This window comes from Electrophorus electricus, chromosome 1 (genome assembly GCF_013358815.1).
Source record: "Electrophorus electricus isolate fEleEle1 chromosome 1, fEleEle1.pri, whole genome shotgun sequence".
NCBI lineage: Eukaryota > Metazoa > Chordata > Actinopteri > Gymnotiformes > Gymnotidae > Electrophorus > Electrophorus electricus.
In genome coordinates, this window is record NC_049535.1 from 5,385,574 (window position 1) to 5,403,090 (window position 17,517).

At 40.0% G+C, this 17,517-nt stretch overlaps 1 protein-coding gene across 1 annotated transcript; it reads right to left on the reverse strand.

Moving 5' to 3' along the window:
* Positions 1-13,211: 13,211 nt before the first annotated feature.
* Positions 13,212-17,460, reverse strand: mrpl46 (mitochondrial ribosomal protein L46). The gene is made up of 4 exons (XM_027004524.2): positions 17,210-17,460; positions 16,213-16,411; positions 14,056-14,226; positions 13,212-13,865 (listed from the first exon to the last, which is right to left on the reverse strand). The coding sequence occupies exons 1-4, from the start codon at positions 17,453-17,455 to the stop codon at positions 13,618-13,620; spliced, it is 864 nt and encodes a 287-aa protein (XP_026860325.2). The 5' UTR covers positions 17,456-17,460; the 3' UTR covers positions 13,212-13,617.
* Positions 17,461-17,517: the final 57 nt, after the last annotated feature.

The window sequence follows — 17,517 nt, forward strand, 5'->3', positions numbered from 1 at the left end:
TTAATTGCATTCATAAAAGGTATACAGCACTTTCATCAGAAAATGTATTTCAGAAGGCATGAAGTGAAATACCCTTTCTGATTCATATGATGACTGCTAAATAGAAGATTATGTGTGACTTTGATACTAGATGACTTCAAGGCAATGGAAATTGCTACTTTACTTTTTCTGTTTTTGAGGTTTATTTTATAACAGATAAATACACACTCTTAAAAATGAGAATAAAGAATCACATCAGTAAGAATTACACTAGTATACTATCCATGGCACTGACATGCTGACTGAAGCATTCCACTTGCCCAAGGTACTCTCCAAGGTTCTGAATGTACTGTGCATTTACTGTGCTTTTTCTGTGTATTTACTCGTATTTCTCATTTACAGTCTGGGGGGCCCAGGCACTGCTTTTTTGTTTTTTTCTTTTCTAGCAAATCTGACTCATCTCATTATGGCTTCATAATTACCTGATGAGATGAATCAGGTGTGGTACAGCTAGGAAAACAACATGTAGTGCACTTCAACACTGTGATTGAAAAGAACACTGTGCTGTGCACATTTCATTTGCTCAAAAAAAAAAAAAAAAAAACAATAATAAAAAAAAAAATCTGTACAATGTGTACCACAGTGTTTGGAGCATTATCTGGTGAGCAAATATCTTGCTGAGTTGTTTAAACAGCCAATATAACCTACAGAACCATAAAGGAAGAATGAGAAGGGATATCGAGCTATAAAACCAAAGTCATCACTGGGAAAATCACGACTGCTGTTTGTCACCAGAGCCTTGTCTAGCCAGTATGATCACCTTCATCGTTTTTCTTTTTTTAAAATGCCATAACTGTCTGCATTACCTTCAAGTTTGCAGTAAGCTGTCTACCCTTGAGATGTGTAAGCTGCACATCCTGAGGGCACTGATGAGATCTCTTTTAACATGAATGCTGCAAAGATCATTTAGAACCTGCAAGGAGGATTGTTATACCATACACAAGTCAGATCAGTGTGTTGGCAGAGTCAGATCAGAAATTAATTCCATGCAGGCAAACTGGAGTTCATCTGAGTCAAGAAACCGAATGGGATTATAATGGAAAAATGCTGAGCCAGTCAAAATAAGCCTGCATCACTTAGGTGTCAGGGAGCAGGATGTTTCAAATGTGTCATGTGCTAAATTAAGAAACCAAGGTGCTGAGGAGGCCAGGAGATGATTATCATATTTCTACATTAATGCTGAACATATTTTTCTAAATATCTTATGTGGCCCTGTTTAACATGTCATTTGTTTACATACAAATTTTTCTGAAGCTGTCTAATGCAATCAAGTATGAGAATGATTTACCTTCTTTAAAATGACTTCAGATATATTTTTACTTAGATTACTTAGAATCAATCATTGCTTTTGTACATCTTGTCCTTTTTAATTGACAAGCATGAAAACATACAATTTGCGCTAAAATGATTCTGAGAACAGTAATTATGCATTTTTGAGCACTCTGTGGTCTAACAGAAAAAGCTCGGCTTGTTGTACAGTATTTGGAAAGACCAGGGTTCTGTTTGTGCACTTTAGGCAGCTGTGTCATGCGCAGGTGCAGTAACTGGGGCTTTTTGACATTGGGCCGCACTGTAGGCAGGAGTCAAAGAGAAATCAGGGCCAAAAGGTCTATTTTCCCATCTGGGTGCATTGTTTTTAAGTGCCACTTACGTTTAAATTAGGAAATTGTTAGTGCTGCAAGGCTCAAAGGTTTTCAGCAAGGGCCTTTGTGTATACAGACTGGTGTGTCAAAGGAGACAATACATCAAGAGAGGTATCCATAATGGTACCTGAATGTCGTGTGTATGGTGACTTTCACATTAACGTAACTCTGAAGCTATATGCTATCTACCAGGTAAAGGAAAAAAAGGCCTATAGTATTGGCACCTCAGTAGATTAGACAGCCCGATTTAGTACATAATGAGTTAGATCATAAGGATATTGGGTAGTCCTAAAATTCATTAAAAGTTTTTATGATGATTTGTGGCATAATCATTACTATTTTCGCCCAATCGGGGCATTGCAAATGCATATAAGATTTAGGTACAATATATTTATTTCATTATTTACTTATTAAAATACTTATTTGATCCATAAACAAAACTGTGCATTTTTAGGGGTTCATTAATGAAAGGCAATAATTAGTCTTTTAAAATGAGACAAGGACATCATGTGTAGTGAAGAACAATAGCTGTTGGTGCTAAACACAAGGCTCAGTGCAAACAAAGCCACTCCAAAAGTAATTATGAGACAACAGAATGTACATTAGCAAACTGTGTCTCTTTGTGCATTATAATAATGCATGTCTTGATCTACGGTCTCATTATAGACAATGCCTTGATCTATAATGACGCATGTCTTGATCTATGGCTCCCAAGCCCACACTGTTTGTTATAGCAAATGAACAACAAAGCCAAAGTCTGGCAAAAGAGTTTCAAAGCTGGGCTTTGCTACTCATCAGCTGTGTTTGGCTTGGGCTGTAGCTTCCATGCATTTGGCATTTAATCTTTCTCCTTCTTTGCCTCACACACACACTCTCTCTCACACACACACACACACACACACACACACACACACACACACACAAAATGAACACTTGGACGTGTCACCCCCACAGGTGAGAGGTCTCTGGGTATTAGCCCAGCCAGATTCAACTGGCACACTCGCATTCGCTTGCTATTTTGGCCTCTGCTGTCCACCTGCACCCCTTAGTGGAAGTGACAATGTTTGCAAAAGAAAAATAAAACACTATCAATTAAACACAAATTATACACAGGGAAAATAACAACAGCGCTCCTGAGTGCCATATTGTTGCATCACTCAACATTAATAAACCATTGCTCAAACAGCTTAGAGATCTTGTTCTTAATGGTGGGACTCGTGCTGGCATATGGCTTATATGGCTTATTAATAAATAGTTTTCTGTTAAAGTACATCAAAAATAAAACACTTTTAGTATAACTTGTTTCATTACAGCACAGGAAACCAAATCATGAAGCACAGCACAAATGATAAGAAAGGCTTGAAATATTAAATACTTTCTTTATTAAAATTATTGGGCATTTATGAAACATAGCTTGCCTTAACATCCTCTGTCTTGCATGGCGTAAACTGAACTAAGGTTTCATGAAGTAAGGCCTGCAGGCCAGCGTTTCTGCTTCAGATAATGCCCACGATCTCTCGTGAGCTGCAGTGGTGGCCCATTACGGGAGTAGCGGGGAGAGTGCGAGGGCGAGACGTGTGGGCACTGGTGCACTAATGAGACATCAGATGGTGTGGGAGTCTGAGTGGAGAAATTACACTGTCAGGGTGTACAGGACTGCTATAAATACCATCCCTGTTTTCAGATTCTGGAGCACTGCTAGGCGCTGAGTCATCTGTGATGCCATGGTCTCATGGATAAAACCCCTTAAAGCTTAAAAACTGTAATATACTGATTCACATTGCTTCTGGTGGACAGGAATTGATCATCTACACATGTGCACTTTGTACATTTTCTTATCAGCTTTTGACATAGGTGAGTCAGCTATCTGTAAGAAAATAATTAGATATTAGAACTACCTTTAAACATTATTAACCAGCCATTATACTTTCTAAGTAATTCAAACTATTTAAAATGATTTTAAAATGACGGTCATACATTCAAAAGCATTCCAGTAAAATAAATAAAGCTACAATACCCACATATTTGTATGTGTTGGAAAAGCTAAACGCTAAAACAAATTGTGTGAAACTGTAGAATTATACCAAGCGACTATGATATCCATGTTGGACCTCAGCTTTGCCTTGAGATGAATGCAAGAGTGAGAAAGAGGGGAGAAGAAAGCAGCACATAATTAGAGCTGAATTGCCTTGTTAGAATGTGACCCAAGGGGTCTACCACGCTAGGTGAAAAACATCCAACAGAGCACTAAATCTGCCCAGGTGAGAAGCAAAAGACAAGTCAGTTGAGTTAACATAAGCCCCCTGCCACACAGGCCAGCAGGAAGACAAAACCAGAGCCCATGTTAAAACTCCATTATAGGATGAATCATGGCACTAATTTCTTTACATAGCAAGATGCTCTTTGTGGTGGCCACACTACACTCTTAATGGGTTCCACCACTAACACAACCTCTGTCAGCACTCTAGCCTAATCAAATACTGTAAACTGAGTATTTTGCATGATTTATTGAGTGCACTACGAAGTATGACGCTTTATCGGGTTATCTTGTGAAATCTGTTTGCTGTTCATTTATTTTCCCTCATCTAATGTGGGATGGCCACGTTAATGCACTTTAAAGTGCTGAGTTGTTGTTTTCACATTTTAAGAGCACCCTTAAACAGATTACAAATGTATTTTCTTGCTGTATACCAATTAGAGCTCATTCATGAGAGGACAATGATGGTCACTCGGCTTCTGATGAGATGTTCAAATCAAGGCCCAAAGCTTGTTTACACCATGCTTATATGAGGATAAAATAATATGCACACACTGTCAGAATCCTAACAAACAAATACTCTTATTGTTATGTCAAAAACATGAGCTAAAGATAAATTTAATACATTTAAAATGTATGTGATGCAACAGATTCATGGAAATTGATCAAGTGACCGGTGTTTAGAATGAAAAATGATAATGCACACCTATGGATTAACGGATGCCTCAGAAAGAGTATCCAAAGGGAACTAATATTAAAAAAATGAGTGAATGTGATGAAGTCTGAAGAAAAAAAAAAAAAAAGATCTATTTTGTCAGACCATTTTACAGCTTCAGCGTAATTTCCTCATAATAAGAAAAATGGTCCAATTTTCTGCATTTAGGTTATTAGAATATAGTGAGTGATTCAAAATGGCACATTCACATCATGCACACTCTCACTGGAACCAGAGAGTCAATCTACCATAAAAGGACAAAATTGGAACTCAGGATATTGCTCTATATTGTTCTCTGAATGATGTTCCTCTGATATGTTCTCCTACTACAGAGAACAGAGACCCTTATGGACTGATAGGGCCACCTCTCTGCCCAAATCTCAGCCTTAATCATTACAGGCTTAACATCAAATCATGGTGTCAGATAAGCATGAAAGACAATGAATGTCTAAAAGTCTGTCACTACGGGAACATTACCCATCCTCTATTAGAGACTGAAGGTGACGATGTGTCACAGTGGAGAGTAACAAAGGTGCTGGTTGATTGCCTTATCTGCTACATGAATCAAATGGAGGGCCAATTTTATAGTTGGCCACAAATAAATAAATAATTAAAGAAAACTAGTAGCAGCTAGGCATCATTATTCAGATGAGATTAAGGGTCTTCATGAGCTTTCATCCACACCTCTTTGTAAGCGTTTCATTCGTTATGCTGACTCAAGTCTTTTTTTTACCCTTAAATATGCAACTTAAATATACATGTGTGGGCTTTTGAATTCTAGCCTCCTGAAAGGTCCCTTCAGCATTTAAATGCAATTCACAGAAACATTCTGGTATAGCAAAGAACTTTCAGCAATCATGGGCTTGCAGCACCTCAGAACCATAACTGCTCAACTGCAAGAATGCTGGTCCAAATCCCTGCACAATGAACAAAATAAGCAAAACACCATGGATTGTAAATTTCCTCTCCATCCACTGTATTCTGTTACTGCATACCCCAATGCAGCACTATATTCTGAGTTTGGATTTTTTTTAAAGGCTGTTTCCTTTCAAGGACAAGCTAAGTAACCCTGAAATTTGACTGGGACATTGTCCTAAAGAGAGTAGATTCACATGCATTTTTTAGCTGATTTATTAAGTCAACAGGTAGAAACTAGATTACTCATTTGGATTCACAGAGATCACTTGATCAACAGCAATAACACAATTATGGACTGCAGCAGGGTACCAAACCGGCAGTGACACTTAGCAATGACAGATGTGGGAATTTAGCATTTGCATAATGTCCCCTGGTACCATTTCTGTCATCTAAAATGGAAGGGAGGGTGACGTCAAAGCCTTTACTCATCAGATCCTTTCACTTGGCTGTGGCAAGCACCAGATGAAGTCAGCACAGTTTGACATTTAAAAGAGGCTCTTGAAAAAGTGGGGAAACAAACAAACAAAGGAATTGTTTGAGATTCCAAGAAGTAAGAACAGTAGAATCTAGAATGCTGAGAGAAAGATTTGGATAAGAATAAAGAACAACTTCATCATCAACATTTCTCTCATAAAATCAAATGTAAATTAATATTACCATAAAGTACCTCTGCAATTACCCAATATTGTTCTCAGTACCAGCACACAAAGTTTTACACTGGATATTCATTTGGGACTTTTGTTTATCCATTCTGTAAATTTATGTTTAAAAAAGTAAACATTAATGAATGCTACCTGAACAATTAAACCCATACAGCCATATTGATTCAACTACTACAGAACAGACTTTAAGACCCAGTGATGTTTTTTGTATATATGCTGTAATACACTGAACAACCCCGAACGAAGATGCATCAGAGTTTGAAAAGGTCTGATAGAGCAGTGGTCCTGGGGGACTGGTATAGCATTCAGCTCCAGAGCAATCCCTCAGATTTACAACAATCTATTCATCTACCAAGCCTATTAGATCAATACAAGAAAACAGGTAAAAACCAAGGAAACAAAACCGCCAGAGAAAACAAACAATTTCATGGACGATTGATTATCCGCTGATCGGGCAGCTGTCATTGCAGTGCATTTAGACAAGACAGGCCCAATTAAATTAGTTGTACTGTACAAATAAGAAGAAAAGTTAAAGAAAAACTTTTTTTCATGTTTCAAACAACAATTTTCCGAAGACTTGATGTGAGCATATAGAAAAGACTGATAAAATGTACCTAGACTAGAGGAAGTGTGAGGTAATCAGTGGTTTTATTATTGCATTTAGTAATTATACTCCGTAGAAAATCTTTCATTCGTTTCAAAATGTCCTTGAAAATGACCTTACCTAGAACTTGTCACAATAGGTCTATTAGTGCAATACAGTACGTGTCATACCAAAGTTCAATTCAGTAATCTTCCCAATGCCCTCTGGTTTTGCATCATTAAAATGAATCCCCTCCCATGAAATACTGCAATATTGCACAGCTTAAGGTTAGAAACATTATGTGCTTTGATGTCTAATGATCCATAAAGTTTCCGTAATATCACCCTGCCCAGAGAAATGCATTAACATTTGAAAGCAGGGGAAGGCTTAAATAAGAAGAAATTACTCTTATTAAAACACATTGTCACGTTGCTGATTACATGATACCTTTGTTAATGGCACAGTCATTTGAAGAGAGAATTAAAGTATTATTTCCTTACCATTTTGAGGTCTGTGAGAGACCATCATGTGCATAACATAATTATAGTTGTCGTCTTTCCCCCCCAAGTAGGATAGAAAATACACTTTGATTTCCTGTGCCAAGAACAAACAACAGATTAAGGTGACAGATGTGTGTACATTTGACCAATAAGACTCAAGAATCAGAGATCGAAATGGAAAAAAATAAAGGGCAGGACTGCAGCTGCGATTGCAGCACAAACACCTACACCTGTGGTCCATCACTGTGTTCTAACATACTACCCGATATAGCCACTCTTCCATTTAATCTCATTAAGGTGTGCTTGATCACAGCATTGTTATCGTCATATGCAGCTGTGCTTTCTCTTAAATAGCAACACTGAGAAATGTTGGCTCCAGCAATATGTTTAAACTGGTGAACTGATGAAACACTAATATGTGCCTTAACCAGCCCAGCAGGAGATAAAGTATTCTGAGAAAGTGGACTGCCTCGAATCGAGTCTTCTGACGCGAGTTCAAGCTATAGGCCCTTAGCCCTGCCTAGTGAAACCATTCATTCTCATCACTCATTTTCAAACAGTAGTGCTCTCCAGCTGTCTGCTGAATGATTGATGCCCGCTTTCCCTTCACGTGGTGCTTGCCAGTAAAATCCGACCCCCCAGCGCAATTTGTCCTGGGGAATGTGGCACGGTGGCTTTGGAGGCACACCGGAGCTGCTGTGAACAGGTGTGGATTTCACACACTATTTCATCCCCGTGTTTTTTAGCGCACTCCACGGTCATCATTAATAAAAACTGTCTCCATGGATCCTTGGCACCCCCTCGGCTGGGCAGGCCCCGCCACGGAGCCAGCGGCGCTGGGTGAGGGGACATGGCAGATGGCAGCAGGTGAAGAGGCCATGGATCAGGCGGGATTGGTGTTGCAGTGCAGACTACTGCATCAGCCACTGCCCGTAAGTCACATGAGGGAACTTCTCATTGTCACTTGCACAGAGATATGCACTCCATCAAGCTTTTACATGAGGTGGTCTTTGGTATCAAAGCCAGGGTGTCGGATGCACATTTATAAACCTGTACTTACAGAACACAAGTTACATCTTATTTTCCTTTGGAGTTGCCTTTCGCCTCTGACCTTCCAACTTTGACCCATAGCATGTGACTCATGCAGTGTTTATTTCTCTGATTATTGTGAATGGTTCAGCATATGGATCAAAACCATATATTCTCAGACAAACAGGAACAAAAGCTATTGTAACCCACTTAATACTTCTCCCCTAACATGGACTCAAACACCTCATCCCTTCCTTGCCTCCATGCCGACCTGAGATTTCAGTTCAATTTCAGCCTCCCCATCCACAAAACCAGGTCAGCCAAGGGGCTCCGTCCCCTGGTCCCTCACAGCTCCATGCAATAGGTGTAATTATGATGGATAGGGCAATTTCTGCTGGTTCTTTTTTTGCCGGGGGGGGGGGGGGGTCATACCCATCCTGCTTTCTCATAGTGGTAATGACTTTCTAATGGACTTTTTAAGTCACAAATGCCAGACAACAGCAAAGCACCTGGGAACGGAACTGTGAGGCCTCTATTATAACAAGTAATAGCACCCAGGGACACTCAGCTTTCTCTTCAAATAGGCAATGCATGTTGCTATTCCTATTCCGAGTATTTGTTTGTTTGTTTGTTTGTTTATGAGAATGCAACCTGTTGGCCTTGCACGAGCCACACCCCCCACCACCATGCACAGGTCCAGCGCTCCTCACTTCTGACTATTATCATGTCCCTGTGTTTATATACCCACTTTTGTTTCCTCCCTTGGAAAAGTCTAGGAGTCATTATCTTGTTCGCTGTTAGCGTACTGACCTTTTCTTTTTTTTTTTAACCTGTTACCCTGGTTATCCTTTTGTTTCCTCTCCTTTCTGGAAGCTTGCCTGATTATCTGTGGCTACATTTATGATTCTTGCCTGCCCTGATTTCCAGTGATGCATTCTCTGACATCACTACACAAGTAGAGAATCCCTAAAAGCACCATGGGGAAAAAGCAGTACAGCTCTATCTTCACATTGCAATTAGAAGAGCAAGATCACATGTATTTTAAACAGGCATGCTCAGTTATCTGTTGGCAAAACATTGAACATTTTTCCTGTTCTGCCTCAGGTGTTATTTTGAATTCGTCCATTCTTTACTAATGGAAGTTTTGCTCATTGCTTTTGCTTGTCTGCATTTGACTAAACTGTGATTTTTAGGATGTGCCATTTTTAAATCATTTTGGTTTTACTATTTATTTTTCAAATTGTTGTTTAAGTGCTTGAATACGACCTCAGCAACTAACTTTTTAATTTGCTACATGTGGAGGTAACTCTCTGTCTAACCCAAGTACCTTTTCAGTAGCAAAAGTACCACCTCGAAACACCTCGGCCCTGTGCTAATGAAACACCTGAGATTTTTATAATATATATATATATATATATATATATATATATATATATGAAAATAAAAATTCACATAATGGGTACATGCATCTGTGTGACATGACTAACAACACTGACATACCGACATTTTACAATGTTCACTTTTAATGTGCAAGTCCAAGTGAGATTTCAGCTAAAAAAGGATGTGATGTTGGGCTCTTTGAATTTACCTCTGCTGTATTCTGTATGTAGGATAAACACCTCACTTTCCTCACTCTCTAGGACAAACTGTGCCAACACTGAAAAAGGGTGTGCAGTTCTCTAACACAACCATGGACTGGGCGGAGGTTTCCGGTCAGTTAACTGTGCCCCACCCCACCGCAGTCTCAGCCTGCTGATTTCAGCACTTGTGGGTTTTTAACAGGGTGAGATGTGCATCCCCTCAACCCATTTATTACATTATGGGGCCTATTTACGTGCCTCTTAAGGCCTGCAAGGTCCTGTTTTAACTCTCAATTATAAATTAAGCTGTAGGGCTTTACCGTGTTTACGAGCTGAGGCCGTCATTGAATTAAATTTGAAATGGGATTCAGGTCGAAGTGGCTGTTCAGCAAACGCAGAGTGCTCAGCCTTCCACCCCAATTAGCATCACTGATAAAGATGCGTGGGGTTGGTTTAGAAAGTCTTGATCTGCACACAGTGGTATTTACAAAGACAAATTGCACATAGTTCATTGTACGATATAAACACCTTCACCTAATGGATGAATGTGGTCTTACTGTCAAAAGAAAACCTTGTCTCTGCAGTGAAATGTACTTATCTTTTATTAATCTCAATTTGATCACAATAAACCTTTCAATACAAATCTGTCTTCCACTGTCTTAAACATGCACTCTTGTTGTCGCACTTGCATAATAAACCAAGCAGTAAAGTGTCTCCAGAATGGTCCCGCCATAGTTTTTAGACTGTATTTTACATTTAATACCAGAGGAGACAACAATCGACAAAAGACAGGGATACCTATGGAAGCGTGAACCTCAACAGACTGCTTTGTTGACACACATGGTCCAGCCAGGGTGTGTGATAGCACTCTGGGGCCAGAAGGAGCACAAGATTGGGAAGCAAGGCTCAGTTTTCCTCTCCCTGTCGACAGAGAGTAATACTATCCAATCAAGGGCATCTGTCAGGCTAACGTAAACAGAAGCGAGAGGTCAGCGCTCTCCTCCGAGTGCGTCGAGGTGTTCTATGGTGTAGTGTGAGCAGTAGATCTAAAGGATGTGAGGACTGACATGTGCTGCGTTACTCCTTCTGTCAGGCTGGAAGCTGTCATGGAATAACGGAGACCTAAACGGCAGGTGACAGCTGGCTATGACCAACACCGGCAGAAAACTGGGTAAAACATGCCAAAAGGTTTAAGAAACTGATACATGTGGTCACCAGTTCCATCACTTTGATGTTCTCAGTAACAGCCCCAACTGTCAAGGTCTTTTCAAGCAATAAGCACTAGAAAACAGAACACCGGTGTGCAATACATTCCAAATCAGACATGGCATTTACTGAAAACAAGGTCGAGGCTAGGCTTATCCTGAATAAACAGTATGAACCAATAAAAAGAAAGAGCATGCACAAGGTGAAGAAAGAGGAATTCTCTAGATATAGCCAAAGGCAGGTTAAGACAATGGTGGGTCTCTCCAATAACCCAAACACACACTGTTCCAAGGTGGAGTTTGTGATGGCTTGGCGAAGGAAAAAAACAAAAAACAAAACAAAAAAAAACAAAAAACAGTTTGTGCTTCAGATAAGGGTGGCATGTTCACTTTCACCCAGGAGTAGAAAATGATCTTTGAACTGCTGTGCAGAGATGTACATTCCATTCAAAAGAGGATGAGCCCAAACAAAGCATCTTGAAAGGATCTATGCCTCCCCAGCAACAGGTAGGTGGCAGTCAGGTGTGAGATGCCTTCATTCATCAGAGCTTTTCAACCAATTCTCAGTATTCCACTGCCTCCAAAGCCTCAATACCTTATTGATGGTATTCAAAAGGAACCAAGCAGCGAACACTGACTGCTGTAGCTTTAAAGAACACATTGATAACTCTGTCCTGACTGCGCTGCATCAAGTGTCCACTTGCATACTCAAATTTTAAATTAGCCAATTATCACTGTGCTTGGAGAACAACTGCGATAAGGTTCATCAATCCCAACTTTTTCTTTTACTCATGATAAGCCTTTCATCCAGAATTTAAGACTACATGAAACTGCAGATGGGCTACAGAGCAGGACATGGACATGCAAAACATGACACAAGGACGCTTGGGAGATTCTTAATGCACCTGCTAATTCTGTAGACATTTAATAAAGGCACTGTCAGATCATATCCCAACTTTCAGCCTCAGTAGCACGATTTGAAGCCTGGAGCACATTCAAGCAGAACTCATGCATACAGTTCAAACAGTAAGGTAACATTACTGCAACCATGCAGAAGTCATCTAGCAGCGTTTGTAACAGACAAAGAAGGACGTAAATTCTAGAGAACTTTACACCCACCCACACCTACACCCCGAGAGACATCATATCCACTGAAAAAAATCTGCACAACTTCTATTGCATGTTTGACTGGCTGTGGGCTCTCTAAGGAAAGGAAGCTCATCTTTGTAACCCAAGGATATGGAATGCAGTCAGAATAGGATAAATCTATTAAAGCTTCCAGCCATCCAGGACACAGGTGCCCAACTTTTAGTACTAAGCCTGCTACATCTAACTTTACGGCTTAGACTGAACAGCACTTGTTTGCCTCAAGCTTGAACTTGCATTGACCTGTTAATTCTCAGATGTCTACGTTTAGACGGACGAAGAGCATGTGGGCATACGCTGCAGTCAGCTTTCTGCTCTCCTCTGTACATTGCTGTGATTTGGGTAGTACATGAATTAACATTCTCAAAGAAATATTGAGGTATTAGAAGTAAATTAATATGTTCAGTTAATATGAGTACTTGATAAAGCTTGACTGTCAGAGAAGCAAATGTCACAAGTTATCAATTTTCAAGCTTGGGAGTGCTTTAAAAATATAGTCAATATAGACCTATTGTTGTACTTTAGCACTGTAGAACAGTCTTTCACTTTTAAAACATAGGGCAAAAAAGGCTAGCCACTTACAATTGATAAAAGGTCTACAAAATCGAATTAGCTAAACAATTCATAGTTCGGCTAATCCCCATTAGCGTACATTCAGCACTATAACCACTGACTGCTAGACACTTGAGTGAGAGAGAGGCATTTGAAAATTGCAGAGCCCAGTGTTCCTAGGCATTTAGGTTTGACAAGCAAGGGGTTTATGGTCTCAGTGGAAAAACCTAATAGAACACCACTCTTATCCAGATTTTCCTTAAATTGTCTTGCCTCAATACTGCAGCTAACTACTGCCCCCCGGTGGTATTTTACTGAAGATGTATCTGGTCAGCACGTTCAAGAAAAAACAAAAACAAAAACTTTGCACATGAAACAAAAGGGCAGGGTATTATTTTTAATGTTGTACATTACACATTTAGGCATTGAAGGAATGGCGGACTGGTCATGGCAATCTGATATAATCCACAAAGATTTAGAGCTCTGTAACAGAATTCAATCCATCCTAATTTATTAGTCCATCACATTCTGCCTAAGACACCCAATTCATTTAATCAACAAATCAAACCGTGGACTTATTTAATCAGTTATGTCATGCTTGGTCACAGCGTCATAACTGATTAAGGCAATGAAGCAGCCAGGAAATGGACTGGGACATTATGTTTCTGATCATAAGAGGTGCAGCCCATCTGATTTGTAGCCATTCCATTTATAAAGGAGTGGGCACCAGTGTACAAGTCTGAACACCACGTGTACATGGGGCACAGGTCCTCTGCACTTGTGCTACATTACAGATTCAGGATGAAACGCTTGACCTGTTTTAGGTATTTTGGTTTGAGATAATCCTGCAGTTCATCTTTTCTCACCCATGCAAAAGAGTCCTTCTGTAGAGATGAGCAGTCACCGCCTGACAGCAGAGACTTGAAGAAAAACACCTTGGCTCCTATTCTGCTCTCGGTCTGAACGTTCTTGGGAAATTGGTATTTGTAAAATCCACATGGGGAATTGCCAAGAAAGGTTGCTTTCAATTCTGCACCTAGATGTATAAAGCAAGTGATAAATCCTAAGTAAATTTTATGATTTTATGAAAATTCCAGCATGCATCTAAGACTTAAGTTTCTGTTTACCACAGAAAACAGTACTAGATCAGGCCTCACCAAGTTTACTGGAAAGTCAACAAGTTACAACTTCAGAGTTCAGCACATAAAAGGAAGAGGGAGTGATACCTGGCAGACTGGAGAGGGCACGCTCGGCTGTCTGTCTCAGTGTCTCTCCTGCCTCCCACTGCAGCTGAGGCAGAAGCCAGACGTTCTGATGGCCAACATCCTGCTTCACCAGGAGCACCAAGCTGTCTCCCAGGAAGCACTCGGAGGAGCTCACATCTGTGTTGTCAGAAGCTATGGAATGTTGGGGGCACGTGCAAGACAGACAGACACACACACACACACACACACACACACACACACACACACACACACACACACACACACACACACACACACACACACACACACACTGTAGTGGATCGAGGTTGTGCACGCGAATATACAGCAGCTAAACAGTGACAGCGTGGGAAGATGAATGAGCCTCTTGACATTGCGGTTGTGGTTTGAGGTCACAGCCAGGAAAACGACAAGCGTAGCAGAGGGGCATCTTATACAGATATGCTAAATGCTTAATATTTTTAGCATATACAGTTGTGTTCAAAATAATAGCAGTCCAACATGACTCATCAGATCAATCACTGTTTTTGGTACAAATTATATTACTGCATGGCAAATAACCCACCAGTAGGTGTAGCAGAGTCATAGAAAACCATCGGACCCAACATTCATGATATGCATGCTCCTGAGTTTGTGTAATTGAATAATTAATTGAAACAGGCGTGTTCAAAATAATAGCAGTGTGGAGTTCGATTAGTGAGGTCATTCATTCTGTGAAAAAACGGTTGTCAATCAGGTGGCCCTTATTTAAGGATGAAGCCACCACATGTTGTACATGCATTTCTCGCTGAAAACCTGAGAAAAATGGGTCGCTCCAGACATTGTTCAGAAGAACAGCGTACTTTGATTAAAATGTTGATTGGAGAGGGGCAAATGTATAAAGAAGTACAGAAAATGATAGACTGCTTGGCTAAAATGATCTCCAATGCTTTAAAATGGAACGCAAAACCAGAGAAACGTGGAAGAAAACGGAAGACTACCATTCGAATGGCTCAATGAATAGCCAGAATAGCAAAGACTCAGCCAATGATCAGCTCCAGGGTGGTCAAAGACGGTTTGAAGTTACCTGCGAGTAGTGTGATAATTAGAAGATGCCTGTGTGAAGCTAATCTATCAGCAAGAGACACCCGCAAAGTCCCATTGTTTAACCAAAAAAAAAAAAAAAAAGACGTACTGAAGAGGTTACAATTTGCCAAAGAACACATGGACTGGCCTAAGGAGAAATGGAGAAACATTTTGTGGAATGATGAAAGTAAGATTGTTCTTTTTGGATCCAAGGGCCGCAGACAGTCTGTCAGACGACCCCCCCCCGAATTCAAACCACCATACACTCTGAAGACAGTTAAGCATGGTGGTACAGGCAATATGGTATGGAGATGTTTCTCTTACTATGGTGTCGGGCCTATTTATCGCATACCAGGGATCATGAATCAGTTTGTATACATCAAAATACTTGAAGAGCTCATGTTGCCTCATGCAGAAGAGAAAATGCCCTTGAAATGGGTCTTTCAACAAGACAACGACCCCAAACACACTAGTAAGTGAGCAGCATCTTGGTTCCAGACCAACAAAATTAAAAAGTTATGGAGTGGCCAGCCCAATCCCGGACCTTAATCCGATAGAAAACTTGTGGGGGGACATCAAAATTGCTGTTTCTGAGGCAAAAACCAAGAAATGCAGAGGAATTGTGGAAAGTTGTCAAATCATCCTGGGCTGTTGGTCGACTCCATGCAACACATGTGAAGCAGTTCTCAGTAACAGTGGTTATACAACTAATTATTAGTTTAGTGATTCATAGCAATGATGGATCCTAAAGATTTTCCAGTTTATACAGTAAATATTTGAGTTTGTGAAGAAAAATGCAGACACTGCTATTTTTTAACAGCCCAATATTCATTTTTTCTTCATTTTCTGTAAAGTAATTTAAAAATTGATACATTTTTCTTCATGTTTTGATTTAGAATATAATGTGCAGTGCATGGAAATAAAAACTACTATAAGGATTCTGAGCTTTACTCACATTTTTAAACACACTGCTATTATTTTGAACACAACTGTACATTTATACTAGGCTACTATAATTAGAAATTAGTACTGTCATTTAGAGGTACTTACTAAACAGTGCATGGAAATTTCATTAGATTTTAATGAACTACACACCTTTTATCCTTAAAGCTGGTTTGAACTGCTTCAGTTTCTGTTCCCAAGCATCCTCCAAATCTTGAGCTGTGACAATGTCCTGGCTTTCATAGTCCTCGTCATCTGAGCCATAATCGGCCTCTTGTTTACGACTCAGGCGATCAGAATCCAGCAAGAGACGAAGCTCGTGATCAGAAAGCATGCTTTTCTCCTGTTCCAGCTAGATGAAGAAACCCCATAAGGCAATGGACCTTAACAGCTGCACAACTACCACTCCATATAGCAGTTAATATCATACTGTTCAGCAGTTTTCCAAAAAGATGATAAATTACAGCTTGACCAGAACACTACAGCCAGAGAGCCAACAGCCACACTAAACAGAGAACATTTCACACCAAGTCTCACTTCATTACACTGGCTTGCAGTGTCTTCAGTAGTACTACTAGATTTTTAAACATTACAAGGAATAGCACCATCATATATAATGAACTGCCTGCGTGTGTGTGTGTATGTGTGTGTGTGTGTGTGTAGATCGTTCTTTAAGGTCCGGTAATGCAGGCTTGCTTAACGTATAAGAAAAAAGTGGTGAAGCAGCCTTTTGCTTTTATGTACCAAAATATGGAACAATTTACAACGAGACTAGACAGGAAACATTACTACATAATTTCAAGAAGCATCTGAAAATGTATTTCACCTACAGTAGGTCATTGTTCATTTACATTCCACAATAATATCACGGCATTTATTTTATAAAGTTAATTTTAACTTCTAATAATATCACTATTACTATTGTTTATTTACTACTATATTTATTTCCCTCCTACTTTATGTTCATGTGATCTTATTTAAATGTATAGCTTTATTTTAATCCTCCGTCAAGCGAAGCACTGTGAGCTTCGTTTATGTATGAAATGTGCTATACAAAATAAAATGTAGTAGTAGTAACAGCAGTAGAATCGCTTAATGATCCAAGGGCAGGTTGCGAGCTATTAACCAAGTCTGAATGTTTGCGGCTTACCTGCTGCAGAAGGTCCAAGAACTGCTCCTCGATTGGGTTCCGGTCTTGAGATATAACTGGTAACCGTTGTAAACACACCGCTCCATGTAGAACCCAAGGAGACGGAGAATTTACAGCCCGGAGTTTTTGAGCGCACCATCGCTGAGTGCTAGAAGAGAGGTTGCGCACACCAGCTTTTAACGTGCCTTGTCTCGCTATAATTTGCCACAGCGGTCGAGAAGCAGACCTCCAACAGAGCGCCGCCATCTTGGCTGTACATGTGTTCCCACAATTCAACGTTCAAGCTTCGGGGAACATGCTATTAAAGG